At 47.3% G+C, this 19782-nt stretch overlaps 2 protein-coding genes and 1 pseudogene across 3 annotated transcripts in view; 1 reads left to right on the top strand and 2 right to left on the bottom strand.

The window, feature by feature from the left end:
- The window catches only part of MCU (mitochondrial calcium uniporter), a 274468-nt gene that overhangs the window by 219418 nt on the left and 35268 nt on the right, over positions 1–19782 (bottom strand). The window lies entirely within an intron of this gene.
- On the bottom strand, positions 1979–7445 carry LOC149357940 (uncharacterized). Of its 2 annotated transcripts, XM_089584999.1 has the most exons (6): positions 6787–7445; positions 6566–6705; positions 6346–6448; positions 5456–5532; positions 3697–3916; positions 1979–2117 (listed from the first exon to the last, which is right to left on the bottom strand). In XM_089584999.1, the coding sequence occupies exons 1-6, from the start codon at positions 6974–6976 to the stop codon at positions 2032–2034; spliced, it is 816 nt and encodes a 271-aa protein (XP_089441125.1). In that variant the 5' UTR covers positions 6977–7445; the 3' UTR covers positions 1979–2031. The 2 variants fall into 2 exon arrangements, with proteins under 2 accessions (XP_089441125.1, XP_089441124.1); XM_089584998.1 differs by lacking the exon at positions 1979–2117 and having other exon boundaries at positions 3158–3916.
- Positions 11532–19782, top strand: part of LOC149357939 (uncharacterized) — a 41086-nt pseudogene continuing 32835 nt past the window's right edge.

Below are 19782 nucleotides of genomic sequence, written 5' to 3'. Positions count from 1 at the left end.
CACGGCAGCGGCGGCGGCTCCGGCACGCTATGCGCCGCTACTGCGCATGCGCAATTGGCGAGCGCGGCAGTGGCACCTCCGAGTCCCCCGCGCAGCGACGGCGCGCCAGCTGTGCACCGTGTGACGTCACTGATCCTCGCGCATGCGCAGTATGCCCGTTCCTCAGCTACGCGAAATGGCTCGGCGACTAGCGTAGTGTTGCTTTCGCAACAATACCGTTACAGTTACAGCGGCTCGGGAAACCGCGGCCCTGGTATGCGGATTCCTGCGCTGCTGCGACTCCATAATGCGAGACCTAATTACCATCCCGCTCAGTAACCCCGAAAGCCCTCGACACGCCCGCAGCACTGGTCATTTCTTTATCCTACGGAAAGCTATACCGTACTCCCGATCGGTAAGTGAGTACTTCCTGCGAGATACGGACACCGCGTGAGCTTTCGTGCGTCACCGTTCAGTGACGCCACTTTATCTGCACTGGACAGCAGAGCAGAATATCGCACTCATAAAGAAGGGCAGTCAACGTTTCAGCCCGATTTCTTTCAAACTTTTCAGGCGATAAGCTACGAGAGGCCAGAGCACGATAAGCACTGTAAGGGTGCGATGCAGTGCAGCGATACTGCCTCTTCGCTGTCTTCGTGGAGAGGACTAACGTCAAAGCGCAAAAGTCAATTTGCTCACATGCCCGCCCATCGTTCGCATACACAGTGGGGAAGCGCAAATGCGAACGAGAATGCCCGGGGGTAACCCTGGTTTCCTCACCGACACGGTGCAAGATAAAAAAGAAAGGGCTGCGGTGAAACAGGTTTGCCCGACAAAATGAACTGCTCAAATACAAAAACTGCACCAATACCACAATATACACATCCCTCATAAGCGCCGACTTCCAACAGGAAGTTGGCCAGCAGGCCGCAAGAGACCTCACATCATCATCATCATCGTCATCAGCCTGACTACGCCCACTGCAGAGCAAAGGCCTCTCCCATGTCTCTCCAATTAAAACCCTCTCCTTCGCCAGTTGTGGCCACCGTATCCCCGCAAACTTCGTAACCTCATCCGCCCACCTAACTTTCTGCCGCCCCCTGCTACCCTTACAAAAAAATTTATGGTGCTTCTGCAGAATTTTTGTTGCTCAATCGCATCACACACAACGTACATTCTGTGGTGTTCGTGATGATGTTTGTGTGGAGCCCTTGTCGAGGCCCTCCAGAAAATTCGCCGCCGATTGTCTAATGTGCATGTGTTGAATTAATGTGTGATGAGGATATGATGTATCCTGTGATGGATTTATGGTGAAGACTTGTGATGATGTTTTGTGGAATGTTTCCAGAAAATTTGCCGCCGATTGTCTGATGTGCGCGTGATGACCAATTATCTGATGAGGATATGATGAATCCTTTTAAGGGATTTCTGGTGATGATGTTTTGTGGGAAGTTTCAAGGTAATTTGATGCCGATTTTGTGATGTGAATGTTATGGAGTTTGTGATGTGAATGTGATGTCCGATTTCGTGGAGTGGATGTGATGTCTGACTTTGTGATGTGGATTTGATGCTTGATTTCTTGATGTGGATGTGATTTCAGATTTCCTGAGGTGGATGTGATGTCAGATTTTGTGATGTGGATGTGATGTCAGATTTTTTGATGTGGTTCGATGCCTGATTTCCTGATGTGGACGTGATGTCCGATTTTGTGATGTGGATGCGATGTCAGATTTTGTGATGTGGTGCGATGCCTGATTTCCTGATGTGGACGTGATGTCTGAGTTTTTGATCTGGATGTGATGTCCGATTTTGTGATGCGGATGTGATGTCAAATGTTGTAATGCGGATGTAATGTCTGACTTTTGATGAGATTAGCGATGACAGAAATAATTTTAGAAACATTGTCACCATATGATTTTATCATGCAAGAAGCGCATAACGGTGGTAAACACCCAAAGAATAGATGAATGCTGCTGGCAACAAGTACACTGATCAGGTATAGCTTTTAAGTATTAATTTATTTCAAAATGGTTACATCAATCAATGGCCTTGTCATTTTATTTCCCTGGACACCATTGATGAAAGGCTTGTCCTTATCTGTTGTACCGCCACCCCAGGAAATTTGGAGCATGTGTAGCCTAAAAAACAAAAGAAAAACAAAGTGTAGAGCACCTGTAGCATGCGCATGCTCTGAATTCAATTTCAAGAGATCAGGTCCTTGCATCGGACTCTGATTGTGGTTCAAGAACATAAGCAACATTTATGGAACAAGGTAATCGTAAAAAAAGAGTGGAAGCAGCAAAATGCGCATTTTACCCGTCATTACCCGTCATTTAAGAGGAACACAAGGGAAACATAAAAACCTAATTTGATAAAAAAAGCGCTTGGAGGAGGACGAGTGCAGAACCGCATAGGATATTAAGTACCTGCATCGACCCATCTTCATAAGAGCTTTAGTGCTAAGATGCTCACTGCTGCTATAGAGGAGAGAATATCTCTGGCACCTGTGCATCCACAGTCTTAGTTCGGCGAGGGTAAGAGAACATGCATTGCTCGAAACGTAGCCGTACGTTCCAAGAAAAAAATTAAAGGTGCAGTGAAGAGGAATCTGAACTCGTCTTTTTGCCGCGGGAACTCAATCTACACGTTCCGAGCATACTTAGAAACTTCGACTTATTGCCCTGTGCGGCCGATTTCCCTAATTAAATCGAATTGACGTCTGGCTCCCGCCTTTATTTTTTGAATTCTCCCCGTACGGTGGGCGGAGTCGACCAACGCGTGGAGTGCCTTTCAGCCAGCTCCGTGGAGGCTTTGCTTTCGCTTTATTTTGTTTTTTAGGTTTCCGTGAACAAATAGTTTCATTCGCAGATGATATGGCCGCAAAATAAGCCCGCGGAAATAAAAATACGAGTGGGCTGTTTGCTTCTACGGATTACTACGTATTACTCCGCCGATGGCAGAGCGGCAAGCCGCCACGGGACTGGGTGAAAGGCACTCCCCGCGTTGGCCGACTCCGCCCACCGTACCGGGAGAATTTAAAAAAAAGGCGGGAGCCGGACGTTAATTCGATTTAATTAGGAAAATCGGCCACGCAGGGCAATAAACCGAAGTTTCCAAGAATGCTCGGAACGTGTATATCGAGTTCCCGCGGCAAAAAGACGAGTTCAGATTCCTCTTCCCTTGCACCTTTAAGTATTCTGAATTTGGTCACAGTGCATTTCACTGCACGTTATAATCACGGCATCAAAGAGATGACATTTGAATTTATCTCAGAAGGACAAAACGTTGTTTAGTGTCCTGTTTTCTCCTTGAAACCTTTTTTCTCAACGTAATTAAACTTTCTAAAACGAATTGTGCGTACTTTTTGTGGATCGATATGGATCCTTCCCTGAAGACTTTTCCCAGCCTTCCAGAAGGAAAGAATTAATTGTCTTCGTATTGCATGCTCCACAGTAGAGATTTTCTGAAGTTCCGGTTATCACTAAATACAGCACGATATGCTGCAGGTTGTAACATTTCACGTGCTTTGGAGAACCTTCTGTATACAAAGAAATCTTAGAGTATCATTTACTCACAATATTTAAATTGATTTCTTTAAGAGGTAAGTAAGTAAAATGCCCCAATACATATTTTCGTTATTTAAGAGTAAACTCTGAGACTCCTTTGCAATGCTCCTGCCGCGAGTCGAGGCTAAAATAATGAAATGCACAGACATACCGATAATGGCGCCAACTCGGTCCGAATCAAGAGCTTCTTTTTTTTCTGCGTCTTTGTTGGCATTGCTGCCTTTGCCAGTGAGCGATTTGCCACGGAGTTCTTCCACTGTAAATACACTACGCAGGAGGTGGCGGGCGAACTTGCAGGGTTGGCCTCGGCAGTGAGCAAGCAAACGGTCGATGACCGTTTTGTCCACGCAAATCCCGTTGCCGATTTCCACCTTCGAAATAAAGTTTCAAACAATACCTTGATAAGCAAGTTAGCATACTTGCAAAAAGGGACATCAAATGTGAACCTTATTCCTTCAGCTAGGTCGTTATTTAGAGCGACCATTAAAGGTTCTTCTTTGCTCAACAAGGTGGAGGTACGAGCAAATGTGTGCTTCCTTCTCATGACAGAAAAACTAAGGAGAGTAACCAAGAACACCAGTGAGACAGAGTAGCCATGTTATACGCACACGGCAACAACCCAGCGTGGGCAGTATCGGAAGTCACGCTACCTGTGTATATAGCTTATTACTTGCAGGTCGCCAGCCGTTGCTGAAATTCTCGACGTTTCACGCTATGAGAGACGTTGTAGAGGAGGTTTCCGAAATTTCACTAACATAGGATTCTTTAACGTGCACGACACCGCACAGAACAGTGGGGCCTTGGGCTTCGCTTTCATCGAAGCGCGGTCGGGATCGAACCCGCGTACTGGTCAGCCCGAGGACTTCGGGTCGGGTTCTGGCCGCGGTGGCCGCGTTTTGATAGAGGATACAACTTAAGTCGCAGTGGAGCTCCGACCAGATTGAGGACCGCCGCACAGAATTTGTCTACGACAAAAAAGAAAGGAATGTAGACACCTGACTTTTGGTGGATGTTTTTTCTTGGTAATGAGGCGTAAAGCATTATTATACATGGATTACCGCGTGGTATCCTAACACAACCGATAAATAATTTGCAATCGAATTTCTTTCTCGTGCTGTTTCCGTATCGGTTTCAACAGCTGAACGATGGCTGTGACCTCAAAGAGAAGTTACAGGTCACGTGAGGCATGAAAAGATACAATTTAATCGGTGCTTCTCCATACGTTGTCTTCAAGGCTCGAAGAAGGTTAGCTTCAGTACTGTAGTAAATTAAAGTGACGAAACAGTGATTGATTATATCGCAGTTTTTCCATGTCTCAGGTGACCTCTAACCACACTTTGACGTCACAGCCATCATTCGGCTGTTGTACGCATCATTACAAAGAAGAAAACATGCCACCAAAATTAGGTGTCTATAGCCCTTTAATGCTCTTTTTTACTTAAGCAAGAAGGTAATTACAATAAACAAATTGCGAGCTCTAAGATTTTGATACCTAGCTTGTTTAATTCACTAAAACATTAAAACATTTATTTATTTTACTGTTGTGATTGGCCAGTGATGGAATACAAGATGCCGTGCACCGTGGCCGACTGTTAAGAACTGCTGTTCGTTTTAAGGTCTATCCGACTAGCGGTAGTCGAAATTAATTCCGAGTACTCCACTACGACGTCCCTAATAGGAAACGTCGCTTTGTTAGGTAAACCCCGAGGTATCATACGCCATTAAATTTACTACTCACTAAAACTCCCACTGCTGGTTCGTTCGTCCATAAGGATTGCAGTTTCCCAGTACACAGCATGTAAAGTAGGCCCTTCTAACTTCAAAGAAGTATGAAATTATCTCAAAAAATGTTAAGATACATATTCCAATAGACTTGAATCCACAATGCGAGAAAAAAATTAACCATTTACCTTTGGGACCGCAACAGTATCTGGCTCACTTCTTTGCGTCAGAATTTTTTCTAGTTTTTTGACCATCTTGTATGATTCTGCAAAAAGAGAAACGATCATAAAACATGTTTTGGGAGGTCTGATAAATCAGCCTATAGAGCCATTCAATACGCAGCGCACATTAGATCACGATAAGTTGCAGAGTTCTAAAATGTTTTCTGGGCAATGAATACAAGCAAGAAAAAGTAAATAAATGCAACCAAAATGGTTTAAAAAGCCAACCAGCGATTTTTTACTCATATTTCCTTTATTCTACAAGAAGAGACTGCTTGGCTAAGAAGTTCGATTATTGCATCCTCGCCATATTGTATCCACAGGGGCACGCCCACGGTGTGAAAATTGCCAATACAAAATACTTCATGGTGAAAAGTGTACCCAACATGTACAAAATTGAAATCTTATAAGGAGGGTGACATGAAATGGCTAAAGGCTACGGCGGATTACTAGCTTGCGCCTTAAATACACGAGATTTATTACAGCCCAATGAAGACGATTTCGATAAAGTACTCAACAGTAGACGTTTATGCCACTTGATCAGTGCTACTGCAAATAACGGCAGCAATCATGTTGGAAAGGAATGCGCGGAATGTACGAGATCCCTACAGTGTTTCCTAGGCTGCTAAAAAAATTGTTCATTCGGTGATGTTGCCGGCAGTGATGTAGGCACCGCATCCTCTAGGGTGGGAAGAGAGTAAGCTTAAATATGCTAGCCGTCTAAAATAAATCTCTAAAATGTCATTGTGCTCTAAATTTATTTTGAGCTCTGGTTAGCTACACACAAAACCACAAGCCACAAAATTTCAAGGCACAGCAGAAAAGCTTACAAAGAAAGGACATGTGAAGTGACTTACTGTAGTTATTCTCAGCGGAGGCAAGCCTTTCTTCCAACAATTCAATCTGCTGCTCCAGGTTTGGTATGCGCTCTGCCGCGCCACAACTGCAGTCAGTTGATGCCTGCATCGATACGATGTAGTACGATTAGAAGATCAATGAATTAAGAAATTCAAAAGCAATGCCAGCAATTCTTTTTACTCAGCAGCCGGAGATGGGAGAACGGGGAACCACACATACTTTTTGCCTCTTCGGTGGCGGCTCTGTTGTTGGCGGCGGCTCTCTTGTTGTTGGTGGCGTCTCTGTGTTGTCCGGGACGGCACCTACTTCAGACTCCCGGACGAGTCTCGTACGTTGGCGCTCCATTGCGCGCATCGTGCCTGCATTTCATGCGACGCACCAAATCATGACAGAGTACTGGCGTTCATAAATGTGGCCGAAAAGTAAATGATGACACTTACCGAAATCCAGAAGGGTTGCCGGCGCTGGTGGCTGGCCGGCTTCCCATTCCACCATGACTGTTGTTCCTCGTAGCTCATCTATGGCGCTTTCCTTTGTTAAAAGCGCCATACCCGCCTCAGCGTCTATGGCACGTACCGCATAAACGTCCCATTTTTTCTCTTCGTTCCATTTTACTAGAACATGTGTCATTTTGGGGACAACGAGGGTAGCTGGATTGCAACCAAACCGTTCTCACTCTACCTTCCGAAGAGTGGCTCGTGAAAATGCGGCGGACTTTTAGAATGTTAGACAAAATCACGTGACGATGGTGACGTACCGTGTCTGCGTGCGTAAGTGGGGAGGGGGTGATGCGCAGTCACATGTCAAGAACTGTGCAGGGAACTTTACTAGTTTTGTATTTTGTAAATAGTGTACAAAGCTCTCCCTTGTCCTTTCTTGCTGTCGCTCCCCTCTATACTTCTCCTCACTATCCTCTCCCTTTCTCTTGCCCTTAGATAGCAATTGCCGTGGCCGGAAACACTCTTTTGCTTCAGCTTTTTTTCTATTTTCTTTTAAAAATAAACCACTACCACCACCACTGCAGTACCGGTTCTGGGAGCGCACAGTGAGCTTTTTTATTTTTTCATTTCAAAAGCGGTGATTGGAAGGCGAGTGAGCTTCTCAAGCTGTCCGCTGTAAGAGCAGTGCTATCATCTGTTCGGTCCCGCCGAGGAAGAGTGTGATTTTTCCTGTTTCTTGGAAGAGATATTGGGGGGGGGGGGGGGGGGGGGGGGCTTATCGATTGTTATAGTATTGTAAAGGGGCGAGCATGGAAGCGAATGCCGAAACGGGTCACCGACGTGCCCTGAGGAGGGCGCGGGAAGGGGCGCCCGTAAACCGACAGTACACGTTGCTGGCGGGAGTCAAACTGGCTCCTCTCCTTGAAAAGCGAGGGAGCGTTTATTTCCCTTTCCCTTCTTCCCCGTGCAGCTGGGTGCCGCGGAGACGGCGCCTGCGGCGTACTTCGCGTCCGCTGACTTGGGGAATCGTCACACTCCTCCCTTTGTTATGAAGCCTGCTGCACGGCACTGGTGTCGAGCGGCGCTTGTTTACGCCTCTATAGTCCGTAGTAGATAACAGGCTTCCGGACCCGGGAAGACCGACGAAGCTGGGGGTGCAAAGGAGCCGCACTTGCCTGCTGTTGCCGCGCCGAGGCTGTTGTAGACGGCTCGGTGCTTAATGAGCAGCGAGGTGGGCACAGCTATTCCGTGTCCGTTGTCGTTGCCAGTGCAGGAAGAGGCTCCTCGTCGTCGGAGAGAACGCCGGGGGTCCTTCGCGGTCGCACATGGTCCGCGTGTCTGTTCCACAGCGTTCCGTCTTCGAGCTGTATTTGAAGCGACGAAGAACTTGTGGGATGGCGAACCGTTCCGGCAATCCAAGCTGGGCCTGGTCGGAAGTTTCGAACAAAGACCGGCTCGCCGGACGAAGGCAAAGAGCTTTTGCGTGCGTTGTTGTCGCAGCGCATCTTTTGCTTCAATTGCTTGAAGTCCACATGCGCCCTTAGGCCGGGGTGCACTTGTTGAAACGGAAGCTTCTCGCATTGATTTCGGCGGCGTCGATGGGACGCGCCTGGTTCTTCAGCGGGTCCGCGTTCCTAGCCAGTCCAGTACAAACTATATGCGCACCGCCTGTATGCATACCAGGAAGAAACTGTACGCCGAAAGCTGGTAGCGATAGCAAGAAAAGCAACAGAGCTGAAGAAGCGCAGAATGATGCGCTTCAAGGGGGAAAGGGGGAAGGAAAAGGAAGGAAGAGGTAGGATGGTCGCGGTAACCACGCAGGAGGAGTGGACTGGGTCGGTCTGGCAGGGATGGAACGAAAGCATCGAAAAAAAAAACAGAGATAAGGAAAAAGATGGAAGATAAGTTGCTAGGTTTTATGGCACATAATGAAAGATGAAAAAAAAAATAAAAGACGGAATAAATACTCCTTGTAAGAGGTGCACGGCGTGGGGCAACGAGATACAAGAAGAGACATGCGATGAAAACTGAGCGACAACTTCAGTATTTCCAGCTCAGGCAATCTGTAGCAGACGCCTAATCCAGCACAAATCCGTCCCGGCCAATTAGAGCTCAGAATTTGAGTCAAAATCGCTCGCTGAAGTACGCCTTTCGGCTCGTGTAGCAGGAAAACGTGCTTCTGATCGCCGATTGAAAAACGCCTCAGATCCCAAATTCGGTGATTACAACATGGCTTGAGCTAACACCCTGAAAGCATTTAGGAGGTCAGCGGGGTGCTACCTCGCCATGTGGCTCGTGGGGTGGATCGCCGTGAAAAATAATTAAAGCTACTAGCCACGACGTTATTATGCGCATTTAAAACAGAAGTAGGGCTCTACGAGCAAGTTTTAGCTAGGAATAGTAATTCGAAGCCACTTGAAGGGACGGCCATTTTGAACCAGGCTGTGCCGTCATAGACTCGCAGTGTCGTCTGCTACAAAACTGAGTGCGCGCTAACGGCTTTAGATTTCTCGTTGCGGTGACTCCCCAGAAGCGAGAGCCACATGGGGAAAATTCCATGTACCGAGATGCCGAGACTTGCTGCGGTAGGCACTACCTCCTCGCCTTTGTCACGTGACATGCTCAATATATTTCAGCTGGTGGCGAGTGCGCGTTCATTCTGCACGAGTCGTGAACTTGACAGCACTGAACAGCTGCTGCCAGGTGGAGAAATGTTAAGGCCGAAAAAATATCAACAATATCTCTATGACAGCGCCTGCAGGGTTCCCGCTCGTACAAAGCGGTCACTACGAAAGAATGCTGGGCGAAAACTGAGTAATTTTGATTCGGCGCCAGAGCAGAACGACTTTGACAGAAATAGCGAAGGGACGCTACGTGCGCGCGGCTATGTACATACAGTTTACTTCTTGTGTAAGTGATTGTGCGCAGTGGCCGCTCGCGCGCACTTATTTTCGGACAATGCTTGGACATTAGCGCGCGAGCGGCGCGAACTTGATTACTTTTGTATTTTGTAAATAGTGTACAAAGCTCTACCCTGTCCTTTCTCGCTGTCGCTCCCCTCTATACTTCTCCTCACTATCCTCTTCCTTTCCCTTTCGTTTCCGCCGGCTGCAGCTCGGGTGCTTAAGATATTAGATAGCAATTGCCGCGGCCGGCAACACTCTTTTGCTTCACTTTTTATTTTTTAAATAAACCACTACCACCACCACCACCAGAATGCTGCGGACACGCCGTCATTGCACCACAGGAAAGAAACCCAGCAGAGAGAGGAAGAAGGAGCAACCAATTCACAGGACAGTGGCATCGATGTTTTGCCACCTCACAGCGAGACCGTGGAAATCTTCTCGTCCGAAGAAAGCTTAGACTCATCCTCTGATGACGACGACAGAGACGCAGAGGTCGATAGCTCAGAGCCTGGCGATATGGTGAGTACCCCACTTGTACCTTTAAAGTGCTCGTGCTAGCCTGAGCGATATGAAAATATCAATCCTCTATTTTTCGTAACACAACTATAATGTAGTATTTTACCGCGCAGTTTCCGCCGGCGCTTCAATTTAAATATTTTGTGCAGATTTTCTTCGTCAGGCAGTGCTCCGGCTGTCTATTAGCAGCGCTAGCCGCCTTTTTAGTTATTAAGTCTCCTTCAATGTCGTTTTATATAGGGGCAGCTGCTGTATCCTGAGGCCAAACTTTCTAAAGCCCAGAGCCTCGTCATGGTCATGGCCCACAGCTTGAGACATCATTCTTCGAAGGAAGCCACAGAAAGCCTCCTTAATGTGATTGATGCCCACATGCCTCGAAATACAAGTATTCCGAAGACGAAGTACTTGCTTTTCAAGAAGTTTTCATCGTTGTATGAGTGCAAACGCACTACACACGTGTATTGTCCTGAGTGTTTCGAGTACCTTCTCACACTCCCGTGTGAAGATACTGATGTTCTTTGTCAGCAGTGTGCTCTCACTCATAGTGTCCCACTTCTTTTGCGAACTGGATTTTTTTTTTACACTCTCGAGATTGCATCACAAATCAAGGAGTTGCTTTTAAGTAAAAAATTGCTCAAGCGCCGTCCACCGGCTTCCTACGATGTAGACGACATTACAAAGAGTCTATTTTACAGAAGCTTGCCTCTAACTGAGAACGATGTATCTGTGACATGGAACACAGATGGCGTTCCTTTGTTTGAATCCTCAGGGGAGTGTATGTGGCCTTTGTTGCTGCAAGTTAATGAGTTACCATATAAAGATAGGCTTCAAAATCTAATTCTTTCTGGTTTGTGGTTCGGAACACGAAAACCGAACATGAATACGTTTTTGAAGCCGTTCACGAAAACTATGAACACCCTTTCTTCAGAAGGCATTACCTGGACAAATGAGAATGGGGTTGCTAACACGTGTCGCGTCTTTCCAGGCCCGTGCTCTGTTGACAGCGTTGCACGATGCGTGTTAATGAACATGCGGCAGTTTAATGGAGCGTATGGATGTGCATGGTGTGAGCACAGTGGTGAAGTGGTGCAAAAAGGAAAAGGGCACACTAGGGTGTACCCGTATCAAGAGCCTGCGGCAAAGCTGAGGACGCAGGATAGCTTTGTTAAGCATGCTGCAGATGCCGAGAGGACGGGGCAGCCTCGTCGAGGCATAAAAGAGGCTAGTATCCTTTTTTTTCTAGCATACTTCAGCTTCCCCAGTTTTTTTGTCGTGGATTACATGCATGCTGTGTGCAACGGCTTCGTTAGAACCACGACATCTATGTGGATAATTCACAAAACACGTTCCGAATACTCTCTTCGTCGTCATCTACCTCAGATAAACGACAGGCTAAGGCAGATCACTCCAATTTGGGAAATGAGTAGACTTCCGCAACCATTGTCAGAATTCAAATTTTGGAAAGCATCGGAATGGAGAGATTGGCTCTTGTTCTATTCTCCCGTTGTTTTAAGAGAGTTCCTTCCGCGAAAATATTATAAGAATTGGATAAAGTTTGTTAAAAAAGTTCATTTTTGCTTGCAGTCTTCGATTCCAATGGACAAAATGGAACATGTGAAAAAAACAAATGGTGGCATTCTTGTCTGAGTACCAAGATTTGTATGGAAAGCAATACATGTCGTACAATGCCCACATTCTTTTACACATGGTGGATCATGTAAAGCAGTGGGGACCCCTGTGGGGCTTCTCGGCTTTCCCTTTCGAATCAATGAATGGTAGACTGGTGCGCTTTGTGAATGGAACGCGGTATGCGCACTCCCAAATTGTTGAGAAATTCTGCATCTTTCAAAGCCTTCCACAAGTTTTGCCTGCGATACAATCAAAACATGACGATGTCAGTGTTTTTGTGCGTTCTTTGATTAAAGGCTATAATTTAAGGAAGAACTGCTGCCATAATGGCAAGGTGGTGCTCTATGGAAAAGGGAATGTCGATGCAGGTGGAACAAAGTTCAAGAAAGCCTCTGTTGGCGCTTTCACGTACTGCGTAAGTTCCGCAGACAAATCTCGAAGGAAGAACTCTTATGTTCTGGCTAATGGAAGTACATACGGGCGGGTAATAGAGATTGTTGCACTCATTGATGAGCCTTTGACTACCAACAACCACGTACTGTTCAATATAAAAAAACTTCGTGTACTAAGCCTCTTATTAGAGTGTGTACTTGGGTGCAATTCAATTCAGTGTGTGAGTGTTGAAGAAACAAATGAACATTGTCTTGTCCGTGCATTAGATGTAAAGAAGTGCATGGTGCAGTGCGTTCCTCAGAAGACCATTTTGTCAGCAGTTCATGAGGCTTATGTTTTAGAATCCAATTAATAACACTTGAATGAGCGTCATTTGGTGGAACTTCCCAGATAATCGCACTTTTGAGGGCCGATGGTGCTCCCCTGCTGACCCGATATACGCGGGTAATTTATCGGTAATATACACACTGGTTTCATGTTAAGAGCAGGCATACCTCCAAATGCCCGTTTAATGGCAAACATCATTACTGTTCACAATAATAATGAGCACTGATGTTTTTGCTGATATACAGCCCTTGATTTATGTTGCCCTCGACGTATTGTGAAAATGCATGCATGCGACTATGATATTTTTAATTGCATTACATTTTTTCCTCCAAAAACCTAGAGGTTAACTTTCTTCTGAATACAGCTTGGATGGTTCAAAGTGCGAAAGTAGATGTATATTTTTCAGTTCCCTCATAAGGACTCCTTGCAGAGAAAAAATTATTCATATAGCATATGTGCGTAGTGCTCTTTGTTGTATGTTTTACTTAAATATGTCTGAGTTGCAACTGCTGATATCTTGTGAGTGCAAGGTGTAAAACGCCTTAAACTGTGTATCTGACGGAGACCATCTGGAGTGTAATAATGCTATGTTCTTGATTTGCGAAGGATATATGACAATTTTCTTTTTTTCGTTTCTTCTTCTGTATCGTTTTGAAATTGTCTAATGTGCGGTAACATCTGTACATACCAGCCTCCACATGCAGTGTGAACATTGAAGTAATCAGGGTATTAGTGTATTTTAATGTGTGCATTGATGCAGTTTTCAATTTCTGTATTTTTTTCAGTTGTATAAATGTTCGATTGCTTTTTTTCTTTCCGCGCTTTTTAAGTTTGGGAAGAGCGATTTGCATTCAAATAAATAAATTTTGGTTTTCGAAAGTTTGTTTATGTAACTTAACACTTTACACACACACACACACACACACACACACACACACACACACACACACACACACACACACACACACACACACACACACACACACACACACACACACACAGACACACACACACACACACACACACACACACACACACACACACACACACACACACACACACACACACACACACACACACACACACACACACACACACACACACAGAGAGATATATATATATATATATATATATAGCCTGAAGAAGATCGGTCTTCCGGTCGAAATGTCGAGTCGAATAAATATGTTTCCTTTAACGAAGCTATATATTCTTGTAAGCAGACAAGTACTTCATGCTCTCGCAATCTATATGTGTGTGTGTGTGTGCGCGCGCGTGTGGTGTGTGTGTGTGTGTGTGTGCGTGCGCGCGTGCGTGCGTGCGTGCGTGTGTGTGTGTGTGCGTGCGTGCGTGCGTGTGTGTGTGTGCGTGCGTGCGTGCGTGTTTGTGTGTGTGCGTGTGCGTGCGCGTGCGTGTGTGTGTGTGTGTGTGTGTAGAGCTAGGGCGAAGTTTCTCGTCACATATGGGGCGCTCTTGCAGCGCGGGTCTCAGCGAGCACGCGGTGTCGCGGTGCTAGATAGCAGCGCCGCGGTGCGACTCCACAGCCGTTTCTTCTGCCGGAGCAGTGGTCTCCGCTTTTGCGCACTCTTGCGTCACCGAGCTGCCGTATGACGCACACGTACAGCAAGCCGAGTACCACCATTTCAGGAAATCATATACATGTCGGTTGTCTATACACTCCCTGGCCGTTCACAATGCGGCACCAGTTTTCTCGGTTACATTCCTACCAAAATTGTGACGCACAATCGTACGATGACCGTGCAGCGTTCCGGGGGGTGCCATATGATTTCTTATTGCATACATACCTTACATGTTCTAGTCAAGTTGGAGACATATAAATGCTGTAACTCTAAGGCGCGGTTATTTTGAGGTGTCCACTGGAGGTGTCCACAATTTACGTTTAAAATTGTGTTTTACCGTTCGCCGTACAGCGTTACGGCGTCATGCGCGCGCGTACGGTCATGTGCACATGTGGGACAGTACAGTTTTCTCATTACCACATGCAGGCAGTCTTAACTTAATGAAGCAACACAACGCTATAATGTTTCCTCGTGTTCATTTAGAATAGAAAAAAACTCGCCGAGCAAAAAAAAAATGTCAACATTCGCTTTCTTGCTCTTAATGCTACTTGCTCCATGCACTGGCGACTACATCAATGATCGGCTCACACGCGTTATTTGAAATGCTCATGCATTCACAGAAATTTCAACTGAATGGGTGGCGCCACCATGAATTTGATTCGATGAAAGAGATGGACGTCTTTTGACTTGTGAATTTATTAATAAACTAATGTTGCTCATTCTTCAGTAAAGTTCATGGCGTGTCCTGTTTTGGTTTTTTTTTTCATTTCGATGTGCTCTGTATATACCAGACTTAATGATTTGCATTTGACTAAAGAGCTTGCCACTAAATCTCACGGTTTGAAATATAAAAGTCGTAGTTGCTAACGATCATGCATGCGTATTGAGTGTACACTCTACGTCCCTGAAGATCCTTGATTTTGCACTTTAAGGTGCATAATCGAAGAATTGTCAAGAGCGGGATCGTAAAAGCACGCGTAATTAAAAGCCGCTTTGCAGAGGTTATGTGTGCTAACCAAAACCCGCCTCCACGAACAGGTGAAGAGCATACGCGCGGCAGGATACCGATTTTGTTAAACGTAGCGTAGTCCACAAGCTTGCTTGCCAAATCCAAAAGAACAAGCGCACCAATGTTGACCAAACAGTCAGAAGGAAAACACCTATAGCGTTCATCCAGTACGTGCACTAAGTCCCACAAAACTTGGTAAAGGCTACGAGCGAAGCTGGCGTGAGGTTTTCGTTTTGGTCCGGTTTAAATAGGTGGAGGTGAGCAAACGAGTGAATGAGGAAGAAAATAAAGTAGTAAGGTTTTTAGCGTACAGTTATAAACCGAGTATACATGCCAAAGCATGTCTTTAGGGCGCTCGTGCAATGGCCAGCAATGCTCATGAATCTATCCGCGCGCCACCGCTGGTTCAACACCAACTGTCGGCAATATTTATTTATATTGATTTCTTTTCTGCATGGGCCAGGTCAATCGCCGTCAAGGTCAAGCTTCACGCAAACTCGCTGGGCGGTTACAGAGCTCGTGAAGTAGTGCACTAAAATATTGTCGTAGAAAGCATCAGAAGAAGTTTGGTGTAGCGTTGGTGTACTAAATAGCATTTCGACGTCACGCGGCTACTTCTGTATCGGTGAGACGGAATGCTGCATAGCGATCCAATAAGTTAGCTCGAAAAAGGTATAGAGAATAAGTGACGCGGAAGCCATCTAGCAGCCGTACACTGTGTTGAGTGTGAAAGCTGTGGAGCCGTTTTGAATCGGACCGCAATCATGCCAGGCATAAAAACGCGATATAAAGGCTCATTTCTGAATCCAGTACCAACTAAAGAAATGACATGTACATCAGCAGCCTGTCGATAGCTCTCTTCCGAAAAGGATACGCATGTCTTATTCAATTATGCTGAATAATTCCTCCAAGGCGTGCGGCTGTGTGGCTTTCTCTTATGTTATTTGAGGAATTTGTATTGAATGAACTTCTGTTGGGGAACTGCATCAACACATTTGAGTAGCTTGCGCCGATTGAATTTCTGCAGTGAAGATGATCACAAATGTTTGAGGAATTCGCATGGAATGAACTTCACTAGCGGAGCTACATCAGGAACTTTGATGACTTATTGCGTACTAGATTTCTGCAGTGAAGCCACATCAAGAACATTTGAGCAATTTGTATTGAATTTATTTGTGGAGTGAAACAACATCAATAATTTCGATGATATTATGCGGACTGAATATCTGTAGTGAAGTCACATGAAGAATATTTTTGTAATTTGTATTGAACGAATTTCTGGAGTGAAACGACATCAATAACTTCAATGAGTTTATGCGGACTGAATGTCTGTATTGAAGCCACATCAAGAGTATATGGGCAATTCGTATTGAATGAATTTCTGTAATGAAAGTACATCAAGAACTTTGATGTGTTCGTGTAGACTGAATTTCTATAGTGAAATCACATCAAAAGTATCTGAGGAATATATATTGAATGAGTTTCTGTGGTGAAAATACATCAATATCTTTGACGGGTTTGTATGGACTAAATTTTTGATGTAAAACCACATCAAACGTTTCGTGTGGTGTAAATAGAGGCCTCTCTACAAAATCGGAGTTTCTGTTGACATCCTGGTGAGTCCATAAGAACCCCATGAGAACTCAACAGAGATTCCATGTCCATTTTTGTAAGGGTACGCATGCCTTCTCTTGGAATCCACTCCGTTACCCTCAAGGACCAGCGGCTATCTTGCCTTCGCATTGCATGCCCTGCCCACCCCATGTAAAAGACCTCACCCCACGTAAAGTGCATTGCGGACTGCGGCGTCTCTCGCGTGCCGAGTGCAACAGAGCGGCGAGAGTCGAGCGGGCCACTCCGGTACTGATACGCAGCCCGGTGCGCCGCCGGCAACGCTACTGAGGGGCTCCAGCAGAAGAAGTTCGCAGGTGCGGACGTGATGCCCCCGGAGGGCATACGCCGCCCCGTCAAATGACGCTGCCCAGAAGGCGCCGGAGAACAACACTCGGCGGATCACGTCCGCGGAGGCGAAGCGGAGCAGATGGCGGCACGCGCCGTAATCCGATTGCGCGCGAGCGTGCGGACGCGGCCAGATCCGTGGCGTCCATCGGAGCGCGCTGATCGCAGTGGACCCGGGCGCAGCAAGGGCCATTCGCAGCTGCGGCCGGCCGCCGTGCAAGGACTCCCACCCCTGCGGTCAATCAAATCAGCGGCGACTTCCCAGTTATTCACCCCCGCAGTTGAAAAGGCCGCCTCGGCAGAGCTCTTTCGTCTCGGCAGCTCGAAGATGCCCTTCTGATGGCGGTTCGTAAACGCTAGCGACATCAGACCCTGCTGCGTCTTCTTCCTGCCGTTGCCTCATTGTGCAACACCTGCGTCAGGCACAACTTATGGGTCTCTTATGCGTACCTGGCTTGCCATGAAAGCTGGATTGAAAAGCGAATAAAGGGCGACCCACATGGAGCGAACTTGCGCTGCGGATTTTGAGCGGCGCGGCGGAACGCGGACGCACCGCCGCTGTGCCGCACCACAAGAGGCGGAAAACGGGCGGCTGCCGCCAAACCGCTGCCGACAAAAACAAAAAAAAAAGATTTGGAAGCTTACTCTAAAGCCATTGTTTATTGGAGGGCGCATTCTCACTTTTTAGTTCAGCGTATGCTATCTCCCCTCTCCACTCCACCCCCACTCGGTTTCACCGGCGCGCCGAGCCACCGGCAGCTGCTGCTAGCAGAGACGCAAAAATAGACTCAGCCTATAGTAGCGCCATCTGGTTCTCGGGACAGGAACCATTACTGTAAACAGACCGGTTCTCCTCTTAAGCCTAGAAGTGGGAGAATCGTCACTCTAAATAAAAAAATAAAGCAAATTTATCACTTATAAGTTTTATTATAGGCAAGGCGAGACGAAGCGAAAGACCGGTGCTCCATTTACGGCCAGTGAAAGCAGTGAAAAAGGCAGCAACAACGAGAATTCAGTCCAAAGCGAGGGGTCCGGCTTCGAAAGGCGCCGCCATGTTTGTCGCCGCGCGCGGGCGGAAGCTAGATGCGGGAAGAGAGCGCCCTCATTGGTCCGCGCTGACAGCCCGCATTCGCCGCTTCCGGTGAGCGGCTGACCGCCGGGCGAACGTATCTAGCACTGCTTGGTCGGCGGCGAACGGCCGCCGGCGGCCAAGCGGCCGCCGCCGGGCGGCCGTACGCAGGTTTTCCGCGAGAAAACCGCTCCATGTGGGTCGGGCTTAACGGACACTGCCCATCACTGCACCAGCCAGAACATTCCATTCTGAGGGACCGGCGACATTAAACGCGATAAGAAAAAAATTGCCAACCACCTGTACATCGACCCCGATATTATTCGTATTCGTCACAATACGCGGTGTTCACGTGATGTCAGGGGCGCCATTTTGCACTACACCGTGCAATGACAGATGCACGCCAGAGCAGGTGCGATAAGCTACTTCGACGATAAGCGTGCGCCCTTGCTCCCTGCTCCATGTACAACAAAAAGGTGGCCACTGTGACCTGGCCACACGTCACGCTGAGCAGCAATTATGTAGCGCCATATTATCAATTTTATTTCGGGGAAGCCTGAAGCCCATGAGGGAAGGCGCGAGCAGTCGGCTGACCGACTCTGAGAGCCTTTCTGCTCCTTGGCGCTGCGCAAGCTTCTTTTTTACTTCCTCTTGCGGACAACCGCGATAAGCTAACGCACATGCTGACACGGGCTGCAAGACTCGGATTCGCCAATATGATGACGCACGCTGTGAGCACAGAACATCGTGTTCAAAGAGACGAAATTTATAACAACACTAGCTAAAATAGAGGGCGACAATGGCAAAAGTGGCGGGACCGAGAGCTTCCTGGCTTCCTCTGCATTTCAGAGCCATCCAGTCGGTGCCGACGTCCGCTCTGCTCACCGGGGCCTCCCAGCTTGTGCGTGCCAACACACAAAATCAGCACCGAGGCTCAGATCGAAGTGCACGCGCCGGCGAGAATTCCGCGCTATCGACTCGCTAAACGGGCGCGATGCGCTCCCGGGGGGAAAAGCGGTGGACGAATCGGACGATCTGGAGATCCGCGGTGGTGGCTCAGTGGTCATGACGTTCGGCTGCTGATCCCAGGGTCACGGGATGCAGTCGTGGGATGCAATCGCGGCGGCCGCATTTCAATGGAGATGAAATGCAAAAAAGCCCCTGTGCTGTGCGATGTAGCGCAGGCTAAAGAACCTCCGGTGGTCGAAATTAATATGGAGCCCTAAAGCTCATCAAACGTACGTACACTAAGGCGTCCTCTCTCCCTTTCCCTTCTTTCACTCCCTTCTTCATCCCTTCCATCAGGGGGCGGCTGGGCACCCACCCCGAGTGAGACCTGTAGTCCCCTCGTAACCTATTATTATTATTAATTGGACAAACGCCCCCTCTCCAGCTCTTCACCAGGCTACGGTGTCCGCGGTCACGACACTTGCGCCACTCCTCTCCCTCGCACACTCACACTGCAGCTACCGTTGCGACTAGACTAGAAGCTCACATTCTTACCCGCCATTACAAATCGCATAACATGGGAGCCACGCCGTACCCTAGTTGATGCTGTCAACCCGGTAATGACTTTACTGTAGAAGGGCCGCCACCGGGTTACAACGCAAA

The sequence above is a fragment of the Amblyomma mixtum genome, chromosome 3 (genome assembly GCF_055824585.1).
Source record: "Amblyomma mixtum isolate Tamu chromosome 3, ASM5582458v1, whole genome shotgun sequence".
NCBI classification, from domain to species: domain Eukaryota; kingdom Metazoa; phylum Arthropoda; class Arachnida; order Ixodida; family Ixodidae; genus Amblyomma; species Amblyomma mixtum.
The sequence above is the reverse complement of the archived record's forward strand: the minus strand, read 5'-3'. Positions and strand labels throughout refer to the sequence as shown.